Genomic DNA, 13,270 nt, shown 5'->3' with positions numbered 1-13,270 from the left:
AATTTTGATGGTATTGGGCAAGAACTTTTGAAAGCTGATTGGGGACAGATGTTTTGCAGATAAAGGGATGGCTAGAAAATGGGAAGCCATCAGAAATGAGATAACAAGAATCTAGAAAAAGTATATTCCTGTCAGGGTGAAAGGAAAGGCTGGTAGGTATAGGGAATGCTGGATGACTAAATAAATTGAGGGTTTGGTTAAGAAAAAGGAGGAAGCATATGTAAGGTATAGACAGGATAGATCGAGTGAATCCTTAGAAGAGTATAAAGGAAGTGGAGTATACTTAAGAAGGAAATCAAGAAGGCAAAAAGGGGACATGAGATAGCTTTGGCAAATAGAATTAAGGAGAATCCAAAGGGTTTTTACAAATACATTAAGGACAAAAGGGTAACTAGGGAGGAAATATGGCCCCTCAAAGATCGGCAAGGTGGCCTTTGTGTGGAGCCGCAGAAAATGGGGGAGATACTAAATGAGTATTTTGCATCAGTATTTACTGTGGAGAAGGATATGGAAGATATAGACTGTAGGGAAATAGATGGTGACACCTTGCAAAATGTCCAGATTACAGAGGAGGAAGTGCTGGATGTCTTGAAATGAATAAAAATGGATAAATCCCCAGGACCTGATCAGGTGTACACGAGGACTCTGTGGGAAGATAGAGAAGTGATTGCTCGGCCTCTTGCTGAGATCTTTGTATCATCGATAGTCACAGGTAAGGTGCTGGAAGACTGGAGGTTGGCTAACGTGGTGCCATTGTTTAAGAAGGGTGTTAAGGACAAGCCAGGGAACTATAGACCAGTGAGCCTGATGTTGGTGGTGGGCAAGTTGTTGGAGGGAATTCTGAGGGACAGGATGTACATGTATTTGGAAAGGCAAGGACTGATTAGGGATAGTCAACATGGCTTTGTGCGTGGGAAATCATGTCTCACAAACTTGATTGAGTTTTTTGAAGAAATATTAATGAGGATTGATGAGGGCAGAGCAGTAGATGTGATCTATATGGATTTCAGTAAGGCGTTTGACAGGGTTCCCCATGAGAGACTGATTAGCAAGGTTAGATCTCACAGAATACAGGAGGAACTAGCCATTTGGATACAGAACTGGCTCAAAGGTATAAACAAAGGGTGATGGTGGAGGGTTGTTTTTCAGACTGGAGGCCTGTGACCAGTAGAGTGCCACAAGGATTGGTGCTGGATCCTCTACATTTTGTGATTTACATGAATGATTTGGATGTGAGCATAAGAGTTACAGTTAAGTTTGCAGATGACACCCAAATTGGAGGTGTAGTAGACAGCGAAGAAGGTTACCTCAGATTACAACAGGATCTTGACCAGATGGGCCACTGGGCTGAGAAGTGGCAGATGGAGTTTAATTCAGATAAATGCGAGGTGCTGCGTTTTGGGAAAGCAAATCTTAGCAGGAATTATATACTTAATGGTCAGGTCCTATGGAGTGTTGCAGAACAAAGAGACCTTGGAGTGGGTTGGACCGAAGGGTCTTTTTCCATGCTGTACATCTCTATGACTCTATGACTGTAAATGACGAGAATGAATGACTAAATGATCTGTTTTTGGTGGCAGAGTTTGATGGAGGTCCATGAACTAGGTCTCTGGTCAACCTCTTCCAGTTGTCTCAAATTGTACACCTTAAGCAGGAGGGTCTCTAGTGTCTTACTAGAAAAACAGCATTCTCTGTTCACTGCTGTGAGTGTTAAAGATTATGCAGTTGAGTCTGGTAGTTCTTGCTTGGAAAATCATTCAGGGTCTGGTGAGAATGTTACCAAATTATCAAAGCTGATATTTCTATTTAGTTTCAGCTTCACAGCAAACTGGGCCAGCAGAAAAAAGCACAAAACCTGGTCATAGTCATCCCAGTTGCATTTTGGATTGAAACCAAACTTCACTTTGTTGTTTATTACAGAATTTTGATCCTCCTGATGAGCTGGAGAGAAAGGTGCTGGAACTGGCTGATCTTGTACGAAATGCCTCGTATGTGGTGGTGCATACTGGGGCTGGCATCAGCACTTCTTCGGGAATTCCTGACTTCAGGTACGCTGTCTTGGCTCCACTTTTTTTTGTCTAAAACAGAGCTGTGCCACTTATGCAATTTGCTGATGTATCTGAATTGCTTGCTCAAAATTGTCCTACTTTGTTAACACACACAGTATTTCTGAGGCATTGATTTTTTTAATATTAAAGCCTCTACACTTAGATCAGATACAGAATTATGTTTAATTTTTAATTAAAATTAAATGTTTCACTTTTCCATTGGTTAAAAACTAGAGGTCATGAATGAAACAGTCACTTCTTTCCTTGGAGAATGGTTGGAAGATGGAATTCAATTCTTCTGGTAGTTGAGGTAAATATTTAAGGGGAAGATAGATAAATAAATAAGGGAGTAGTAAATAAAAGGGAGCATTAATGGATGAAATAAGAAGGGAAAAGGCTGATGTGGAGCATAAACAGATGCACTGACCTGTTGGGTCAAATATTGTATGTCTGCATTGTAAATACTGTGTATTCATAATGAAACTTCTTCCAATCTTCATTGACCCAATATCGATATCTTCAGCATCTTCTACTACTACACCTCATCCTCGTCCTCCTCCGCCTCGTCCTCCTCCGCCTCGTCCTCCTCCGCCTCGTCCTCCTCCGCCTCGTCCTCCTCCGCCTCGTCCTCCTCCGCCTCGTCCTCCTCCGCCTCGTCCTCCTCCGCCTCGTCCTCCTCCGCCTCGTCCTCCTCCGCCTCGTCCTCCTCCGCCTCGTCCTCCTCCGCCTCGTCCTCCTCCGCCTCGTCCTCCTCCGCCTCGTCCTCCTCCGCCTCGTCCTCCTCCGCCTCGTCCTCCTCCGCCTCGTCCTCCTCCGCCTCGTCCTCCTCCGCCTCGTCCTCCTCCGCCTCGTCCTCCTCCGCCTCGTCCTCCTCCGCCTCGTCCTCCTCCGCCTCGTCCTCCTCCGCCTCGTCCTCCTCCGCCTCCTCCTCCTCCGCCTCCTCCTCCTCCGCCTCGTCCTCCTCCGCCTCGTCCTCCTCCGCCTCGTCCTCCTCCGCCTCCTCCTCCTCCGCCTCCTCCTCCTCCGCCGCCTCCTCCTCCGCCGCCTCCTCCTCCGCCGCCTCCTCCTCCGCCGCCTCCTCCTCCGCCGCCTCCTCCTCCTCCGCCTCCTCCTCCGCCGCCTCCTCCTCCGCCGCCTCCTCCTCCGCCGCCTCCTCCTCCGCCGCCTCCTCCTCCGCCGCCTCCTCCTCCGCCTCCTCCTCCTCCTCCTCCTCCGCCTCCTCCTCCTCCACCTCATCCTCCTCCTCCACCTCATCCTCCACCTCATCCTCCTCCTCCTCCACCTCCTCATCCTCCTCCTCATCCTCTCCACCTCCTCATCCTCCTCATCCTCCTCATCCTCCTCATCCTCCTCATCCTCCTCATCCTCCTCCTCCTCCTCCTCCTCCTCCTCATCCTCCTCATCCTCCTCATCCTCCTCATCCTCCTCATCCTCCTCATCCTCCTCCACCTCCTCATCCTCCTCCACCTCCTCATCCTCCTCCTCCTCCTCCTCCTCCTCATCCTCCTCATCCTCCTCCACCTCCTCATCCTCCTCCTCCACCTCCTCCACCTCCTCCACCTCCTCCACCTCCTCCACCTCCTCCACCTCCTCCACCTCCTCATCCTCTTCCACCTCCTCATCCTCCTCCACCTCCTCCTCCTCCTCCGCCACCTCCTCCTCCTCTGCCACCTCCTCCCCCTTCTCCACCTTCTCCTCCTCCTCCCCCTCCTCCTCCTCTTGCTGAACTGTAGTGAATTCCCTCCCCTCACCCCATTGTCTCTACCATTGACAACCATGTTATCTGCCGTGTAGGTATCATTCTCTGAAATACAGAATCCAAATCTTTGCCTCCCCGTTTTCACAAGATGCAACCTCTTTCACCATGGTTTTTCATCGGCACTCCTGATATTAGTGTCAGTTTTTATCTGTTTATAGCTTTGTGGAGAATTTTGGGACAGTATATGCATAAATGCAATTTTTCTAAAAAATACCCTCACCGTGTGATTCCACCCCCCACCCCCCAAAAAAAATTGTTTGAATGGTGAATATTCACTCCAGGGTATTGATTGTGGTAGCAAATAGTTAGATCACTGATAATTGAAGTACACTTTGGGGTTTGTGGGATCAACAGGGTTTATTAGGTCATTGGCATTGAAGTACAGTTTGGGGTTTGTGGGATCAACAGGGTTTATTAGGTCATTGGCATTAGATTATTCAGGTTCCTCTTTCTAGTAGAATCTGGAATGTATAACTATTTTCTAATTAACCTGTTCAGTGATATTATTATCTCTGTAACAGGTGGGACTTGAGCCCTGCTTGCTCATGGATAGGGATGCTACCACAATGCCACAAGAGCCTCCGTCCAATGACGTTTACAGGTTTGAAATGAGTTGCTGGTTTTCGGGGTGTCAAGGAAACTATGTGGCAACATGAATTCTCTCTAATTGCCTTGTCATGGTGCTGTTCAAGCAGAGCAAGGGAATCTTTTGTTTGTTTGCCTCCCATCCATTTGCAGCCAGTCAGCAACAACTATCTCTTAGTAGTGTCCTAGGCTGCAAGGTGCAAAGATCAACATGACAGTAGATCTGTACACCTTGGAATATTTCCCAAACTCATGTTCAAATAAACTGGAAACGAAACAATGTTTTAATGATTGTGAAGAATTCTCTTAAGACTTAGTTTGTTTCGTTCTAACTCAGAGGTTTTAAAATTATACCATGCGAAGCAGATCTTTAATCAATTTGACCTATTGATGGTATTATGCTTCTTTTAGACCTTCCTTGTGTCCAGTATCTCGTTTCCAGACAAAGAGGCATTCATTCTCCAAATGAAGTAATTTAGGATCATGATAAAAATGCTGCATGACACTGTTCCAAGCTGATTGTTTTTATTTTCCATATTGTTCCTTTCATGGCCAGCAATGCCTTCTCTCTCACCATTACATCATTACTTAGAATCCAACCTGGTCCCTATCTTTTTACTCAGCTGTATATTCCCCTTAGTGACGTAATCTAAAAGTATAGGATCAGCTTGCACAAAATTGCTGATATCATCCAGCACCACCTCCCTCTATTCCTCCACTGCCTTTGTCCAGCCATTTTTCTCACATCCAGACTCCAATGAGTTGTTTTTTCTTCCAGTTAAATGTAAGGAAGACCAAAGCCAACCGTAACTAAAGAGACAATAGATTTCAGTTCTATAATCTCATCTGCGCCCACTCCTGTCTCAGCTCATCTCATGACATCTTCACGTGTCCTTTTCTAATCTCTTGATTAACCTTGCATCCTCCACAATTCTATTGACTCTATCCACTTTGTACCAAATTCATTCATTTATTATTTCTGTGTTCACTGACCTGCAATTGCTATCAGTTTCCCAGACCACCAGCAAATTAAAATTTTCATTTTTGTGCTTAACTTCCTTCCTTACCCTTCATAACTCTTCCTTATCTCTGGCCTCTTCTGCAATTTCCCTCTCAATCTCTCAGTCTCTAGACTGCAAACTCTAGAAGTCTATATCAGAAGCCTACTACTGAATTCCCTTTTAGACCTGTCCTCTGACCAAGTTTGTCATCAACTCTTTCAATATTCTGTTTAATTTTGACCTCTAGTTTTGTAAAGATCCTGAAAACCCTTGTCCACCTTTTAAAGATTCAATGTAAATGTAAATGGTGTATGCAGCTGACTGTTTCAAATTGGAATTGCGAAGTTGTAATTTGCAAAGAATCTGTGTTTAACTGAGAAAGCACCCATATCCTTAGTGCCTGTGCCTTTTGCATTGAAATTAGAGCACAAAATCAGGCAATTGAGTCCATCTGGTCTGTGCTAATGTTTATGTGCCACACCAGCTTGACACTGCTTCACAATATACTTCATCCAACTCAACATCATCAATAACTTGTATTTGTATGGTACCTTTAACATAGTAAAACTGTCAGGCATATGCCAAGCATTGGAAAAGGAAGATCAGTCATTGCAGGTGATTCTCTGGCTATTATTAGTTAGGGCAGCATGGGGCCAGATGAGTCCACTCCAACACAAAAGATTATAGATCTGGAATGGAATGATAGTTCACCTTTGTCGAAGGTAAGTAGCGTGTTATTTGTGACTTTGATTATAGCCAATTGGATGTAGTAGGGGCGGACATCTGAATGGAAGGATTCAACATTCAGTAACCTACAGTATAATTTTTTCCAAATTTTTTCTCCTGTATTTATCTCATTTTGATTTAAATATGTTCATACTGTTCATCTCTCTCATTTAATGTTAGCAAGCTTCACATTCTTGTCATTCTTCAGGTGAAGAAGTACTGAGTTCCCAACTCGAATTATTGGTGGCTGTTATAGATCACATTAGATTAGATTAAATTCCCTACACTGTGGAAACCGGCCATTTTGGCCCAACAAGTCCACACCGACCTCCAAAGAGTAACCCACCCAGACCCATTCCCCTGCCCTATATTTACCCCTCACTAATGCACCTAACACTATGGGCAATTTAGCATGGCCAATTCACCTGACCTACACATCTTTGGATTGTGGGAGGAAACCGGAGCACCTGGAGGAATCCCACGCAGACACTGGGAGAATGTGCAAACTCCACACAGACAGTTGCCTGAGGTGGGAATCGAACCCAAGTCCCTGGTGCCGTGAGGCAGCAGTGCTAACAACTGAGCCACTGTGCTACCACAAATCATCGTTTATTTTTCATTGTTTGTGTCTCCCCTACATGGTGAAATATACATAATCAAACCCTTCATAATTTTAAAAAGTTATGTTAGGTCCCCATTCAGCCATCTAGTTCATAGCCCAGGCTGTCCAGTGTTTCATATTACTCACATCTCCTCAGTTCTCATATCATCAATTGAACGTTTTTTTACACTTTCTGCAGTGCTTCTATTTTTTCTAGTATAATGTGAAGCCTCTGCTGTTCATAATACTCAAGGAGATGGTCTAACAAAGGATCAATGCAAGCTAAACAATTTCGGCTTTTTGTTTCTCTTGTGATCTCTGCACGAAAGCAAATCCTTGGCAATTATTTAGAGAACTGCAGCAAGTGTGAGGTCTCCACCTCATTCCTGCCAAAATGCATCACTTCAAACTTAGCTATGTTTAAATTAATTCAACAATTCTTACTAATCTTGGGAATTTTTCTGCAGTATTAAACATTTTCCTTAAACTGTTGATTAAAAATGTCTACTGGTAGGGATCACTGCCACCTGGTTAGCACACCACATTGTCTATAGTGTCTTACCTTCTTCAAGGTAGAATCAATGCTCTTGGAGGAAGAGTCAGCTGGCAGTGTTTTACATAAAATTCCTTGGATAAGCCGACGTAAAGCAGAAAGGTGAATCAACTTATCCGATGTAGTGGCACTTCCATTTGAGGTGGTATCATGGTGCAGTCTTGTACTGCCAAAATATGAAAGCCACAGCTAGATATCTACAAGCATTCTCAGAACAAAAGCTTGCCAGCCCAATTTGTAAACTGTTAAATGGTGATGTTGACAGGGGACCACGGGGTGTGTGGACGATGGAGGAACAAGGCCTGGAACCCAAGTTTGACACTACTTTCGAGGAAGCCAGGCCTTCCAAAACCCATATGGCACTGGTGGCACTTCAGAGAGCCGGTTTGGTGAAGTATGTGGTCAGTCAGAATGTGGATGGACTTCATGTACGGTCAGGTTTTCCCAGGTAAAATGTTTGAGCTGTTGTTTATTCCTACTGACAGGTTAACTCTTATTTTAATTCATAAACCTTGAATGTCTCTGCTATATGCTTTATATACATACCGAAGAAACGTATCAGTGCTGCTGATACCATCTGACCTGCACACCTGGACAGAGATTAGTTCAATGAATGCACTACTAAAAATGTTTTGAAGATTTGTCTTTTACAATGATTGAATTGCAAGGAGAATCTCTGTTTGGTACGTAGTCTAACATTGAGATCCTGAATTCAAATGTACAAGGGATATTAGATAGACAATCTAACAAAATGGACATAACCCATTCCTTAAACCAATGAAGAAATGTAACAGCCAATTTGTACGCAGCACAATTTCACAACTAACAATCTGGTCATCTATTTAGGAATATTGGTTGAGTGATAAATATCTTCAAGAACACCTGAGTGATAAACCGCAGCCCCCCCCAACCCCTCTTCAAAATAAGGTAATTGGACCTTTTCTGTCCGGCCAGGGAGAGAAACTTCAATTTAGGCCTTGGCCTAAAGGCAGCTGCTCCCATAGTGCAGCATCTTGTGTTTACGCCTCTGGAGTTCTTGTCTTACTTTAAAAATAACAACGTTATGGTACAGAGCCCAGTTGGTAGCTGTTAAGGGTATTTGACCAATAAGTTGTTTGTCTCTTGTATTGCTATTTAACCCACAAGTAATTTCGAGTTTAACCAAGCCATGCTTCTGTAATGAACATTGGTTCAAGAATTTATAAGTTAATTCTCACAGGCAAGGTATACTGTTGCTTTGTCACAGTCTAGTAGATGTAGATTAGAATATTACTTAGCTCATCCTGAATGTTATGAGCCAGCGATTGAACCTTTTATTGAAAACAATGTGAGACAGTAGGTGAGTTGTTGTCTTGTTTCAGCCTCTTTCAATAAGCGTTCACGTATGACCTGGTGTCTTCTCAATACATCTGGGATTTGTCTGGTTTGTAGGGAAGACACTGATGATCGAATTGTCCGTTTCACATTCAACCCACCACTCAGGCAGTAAAGGCAGGATGTGGATTCCTAATGGGAAGATATCCGAAAGTTCTTCAGTCACATAGCAGCAACAGCACAATAAAACCTGAGGTTATATTCTTGACAGCTTCAACCAACTGTGCCCTGACATCTTCAACCTGTTTGTCCCCCGAATCAATTATTTAATCCATATCTGTAAGTAATTAGATATTCAACAACAAACAAACAAAATTGCAGCACAGGAACAGGCTCTTCGACCCTCCAAGCCTGCGCTGATCCAGATCCTCTATCTAAACCTGTTGCCTCTTTTGTAAGGAACCTTTTCCCTCTGCTCCCTGCCCATTCATGTATCTGTCTAGATACATCGTTAATGATGCTGTTGTGCATACCTCTACAACCTCTGCTGACAATGCGTTTCAGGCACCCAGCACCCTCTGCGTGAAGAACTTTCCACGCATATCTCTTTTCTCACCTTGAACTTGTGATCCATAGTAATTGAGTCCCCCACTCTGGGGGAAAAAGCTTCTTGCTGTCCACCCTTTCTGTACCCTTCATGATTTTGTAGACCTCAGTCAGGTCTCCGCTCAACCTCCATCTTCCAAATGAAAATAATCCTAATCTATTCATCCTAATCTACTGCATGCAGTCAAGCTACAAGGATTGCAGTTTTCTGCTTCAAGGCTGGAGGGCCTTTATTTTACTGCAAACAAGGGCAGATGAATTGAAGGTGCTGTTTAATGTATAGAGATATGATCTCATTGCTATAGGGAGACATGGTTGAAGGAGGGCCAGGATTGGCAGCTCAGTATTCCAGGACATTGACTTTTCAGTTGAGACAGGAGGTATATATAAAAGTGGTGGTGTTGCAATCTTGATCAAGGTGTAACAAGGAGGGATGTTATCTTAGAGGATTTCAAAAATGAGGCCACACGCGAAGAAATCAAAACAAAGAGAGATGCAATCTCATTGCTAGGAGTATATCACAGACCCCTAAACTGTAAGGGAGAGACAGGAGGACAGAAATGTAGACAAGTCTCAGAGAACTGTAAAAATAATAGGCAAGAATAATAGCGGATTTGGAATGGTCGGAATCCTTAAAATGTTTCCCCCCAGAGAGACTCGAAAAGCTTGTAGAAAGTCCCATAGGAAACAGAGTTGATGGACTTAATTTTACGTAATGAAGCTGGGCTAGGGTAGCTAAGGATTCTGGGTAATCCCAGATGGAGGACAGGAAAAATTCTGGCTGTAACAGCTGTTCCTTTTTGATGTATTTTAGATGTTGGAGGTGATTTCCTCAAATTCCAGGAGCAATTACTGTTTTATATGCTGTTGCATTGTTTTGGAACTTTGGGGAAAAAAAAGTCCAAACAACAGCAGTTTTAGAAAGGAGAAGGACAGACAAGGGAAGCACACGGTGAGGTCAATGCAGGAGAGAGAGAAAGAAACTGACGCCACAGTGAACCTGCACATTTACTGCCTTTGCTGTTTGAATTCATGTATCGCTGGACATTGGAGTGTATCTGGGAAAATTAACAAACAGTGAAATTCACAATTAATCTTGGAGGAACTGTTTCACAGCACCGAAGCAGATAAGTTAATTGTTTTAAGCGTGACCTATAGAAAGTCTGCAGTTGAGTTTCGTGGGTTCTTTCTTGATTATATGTTTTTTGAGATATGTCTCTTGTTAAACTTAAAATATAAGCCCTAACTATTAATTTAACCTGGAGCAGTGTTTTGTAGAGGAATAAGACGGTGTTATTTTCTGGGTCTGCAGATTGTGAAGGAGCAAAAATGGTCTTTAGTAGAGTGATATGCACTTCTCGTCAGATGTGGGAGTTTAAGGGTTACTGCGGATTCTATCTGCAATAAATGCTGTTGGTTGTGAATCTTTTCAGATCGAATGGATTGGGTGGAGAGACAGTTAGAAGCAATGAGGAATTTACAACAGTTGTGATGGATAGCAGTTATAGGGAGGGGGGATGTCTCAGATACAGTCACATAGATGGGTTAACTCCAGGAAAGGTAAGAGAGGTAGGCAGCTAGTGCAGCAGCCTGCTGTGGCTGTCCCCATTTCAAACTAGTATGCTGTTTTGAAAATGTAGGGGGTGATGGATTCTCAGGGGAACGTAGCAGGAACAGCCAAGTTTCTGGAATTGAGACTGACTGTAATGCGATGAGGGGTACGTCGGGCTCCAAGCGATCAATTGTGTCAGGGGACTCTCTAGTCCGAGGTACGGACAGACATTTCTGTGGCCACCAGCGAAAAATCAGAATAGTGTGTTGCTTCCCTGGTCCCAGGACCAAGGATGCCTCAGAGAGGGTGCAGAAGTTTGTCGAGGGGGAGAGGGGCCAGCAAGAGGTCATTGTCCACATTGGAACCAATGACATAGGAAAGGAAAAGGTTGAGATTCTGAAGGGAGATTACAGAGAGTTAGGCAGGAATTTAAAAAGGAGGTCCTCGAGAGTAGTAATATCTGGATTACTCCTGGTGCTATGAGCTAGTGAGGACAGGAATAGGAGGATAGAGCAGATTAATGCACGGCTGAGGAGCTGGTGTATGGGAGAAGGATTCACATTTTTGGATCATTGGAATCTCTTTTGGGGTAGAAGTGACCTCTACAAACAGGATGGATTGCACCTAAATTGAAGGGGACTAATGTACTGGCAGGGAGATTTGCTAGAGCTGCTCAGGAGGATTTAAACTAGTAAGGTGGGGGGGGGGGTGGGACCCAGGGAGATAGTGAGGAAAGAGATCAATCTGAGACTGGTACAGTTGAGAACAGAAGCGAGTCAAACAGTCAGGGAAGGCAGGGACAAGGTAGGACTAATAAATTAAACTGCATTTATTTCAATGCAAGGGGCCTAACAGGGAAGGCAGATGAACTCAGGGCATGGTTAGGAACATGGGGCTGGGATATCATAGCAATTACAGAAACATGGCTCAAGAATGGACAGGACTGGCAGCTTAATGTTCCAGGATACAAATTCTACAGGAAGGATAGAAAGGGAGGCAAGAGAGGAGGGGGGAAAGGCATTTTTGATAAGGGATAGTATGACAGCTGTGCTGAGGAATTTGTTAAGTGCATACAAGAACATTTTCTGATTCAGTATGTGGATGTACTGACTAGAGAAGGTGCAAAACTTGACCTAATCTTGGGAAATAAGGCAAGGCAGGTGACTGAGGTGTCAGTGAGGGAGCACTTTGGGGCCAGCGACCATAATTCTATTAGATTTAAAATAGTGATGGAAAAGGATAGACTTGATTTTTGCCCTGGCTCCTTCATGTCACAGTCAGTTTAATGACGACTTGATAGCAAAGGCATTACCCTCACCTTTGGGATTCAGCTCTTGGTCTTTTTTGGACTAAGCCGACAAAGAGCTCGAGCAGAGTGGTTCTGCTAAACCCAATCTGACCATAGTATACAGGTTATTGTTAAGTCTCGCCTGTTAACATTAGGTGACTACCCTTTACTGATGATTGTGAGTAGGTTAATGGCATGGCAATTGACCAGATAGTTCTGAGTTGCCCTGAGATTTATGGATAAGAATGACTTTCATTGTGAGCACAAACATAGTAAATGAGGGAGGTGACGTTGCATGAGCATGGAAAAATACTTCGATTTCCCTTTGGATTGAGGTCAATGGACAACTAGTCCAATCTTAGAAGCAAATAAATACATTTCAGTATTGCTGTGAAGTCTTCCAAACACCTAACTGAAGAGGTTGACCTTTTAAAAACCCTGCCCCAGTTCAGTACAAGAAAAATTATTCTGCAGTTTCAGTGCTTTTGGGAATGAATTCAGTCATATTCAAAGTGAGCACTGTTTAAATGTCATTTCCACTTGTTTGAGATGATATTTAAATCCTGTGTAATCATTTTGTTGAAAGGTTGTGCACATTTGATCTAATAATACAAAGACCTTTTTTGTTCAATATATTGTCGTCTTGGTTGATCGTGAATCAGTACTTTGTGAGAAGCTAGCTTGTTCAGGTTAGCGGTATAGTCAGCTAGCTGTGTGGCACATATGCAAAGTATCCTTTTAAAGATGAACTAAACATTTTCACGAGCAGTATATTTCTAATTATTGGATTTGTTTTAAATTGAACTTTCTCATTGGAGGAGACAATATGTTCAAATCACTCTCTTTCTCTGGGAGAACAGTATTTCAGATAAAACAAAGAACTGAGGATGCTGGAAATCTGAAGCAAAAGCTAAGTGCTGAAGAAACTCAGCAAGTCTAGTAGTATCTGTACAGAGAAAAACAAAGTTCTGAGTTCCAGTAACCCTTCTTCAGAATGAAGTTAACTTGAAACATTAACTCTGCTTTACTTTCTACCGATGCTGCCGGACCTGCTGAGTTTCTCCAGCACTTTGTGTTTGTGCCAGGTTTTAGATGCTAATTTTACACGAGAACTACTGTAAGTGATGTCTTGTGCATTACAAAGTAGAAGCTCCACCCTACCCAAACCCAAGTGATCTAGAAGAGGTGAAAAACCCAGGCTGCTGAGGGGAGAGAAAATTCTATAAAAAAATTTTTC

General features: G+C 43.4%; 1 protein-coding gene across 2 annotated transcripts in view; it reads left to right on the top strand.

The window, feature by feature from the left end:
• The window catches only part of sirt6 (sirtuin 6), a 48,447-nt gene that overhangs the window by 4,888 nt on the left and 30,289 nt on the right, over positions 1-13,270 (top strand). The window contains exons 2-3 of one of the 2 annotated variants that reach the window (XM_043720874.2): positions 1,921-2,048; positions 7,539-7,721. In XM_043720874.2, coding sequence (XP_043576809.2) covers positions 1,921-2,048; positions 7,539-7,721 — 311 coding nt within the window. The remainder of the gene's footprint in view (positions 1-1,920; positions 2,049-7,538; positions 7,722-13,270) is intronic. The other variant, XM_043720875.2, reaches the window with a different exon arrangement.

This window comes from Chiloscyllium plagiosum, unplaced genomic scaffold (assembly GCF_037043375.1).
Source record: "Chiloscyllium plagiosum isolate Xiang-an unplaced genomic scaffold, Cpla_swu_hap1 HiC_scaffold_28, whole genome shotgun sequence".
NCBI lineage: Eukaryota > Metazoa > Chordata > Chondrichthyes > Orectolobiformes > Hemiscylliidae > Chiloscyllium > Chiloscyllium plagiosum.
Note: the sequence above shows the minus strand (reverse complement) of the source record. Positions and strands in the feature narration are given on the sequence as shown.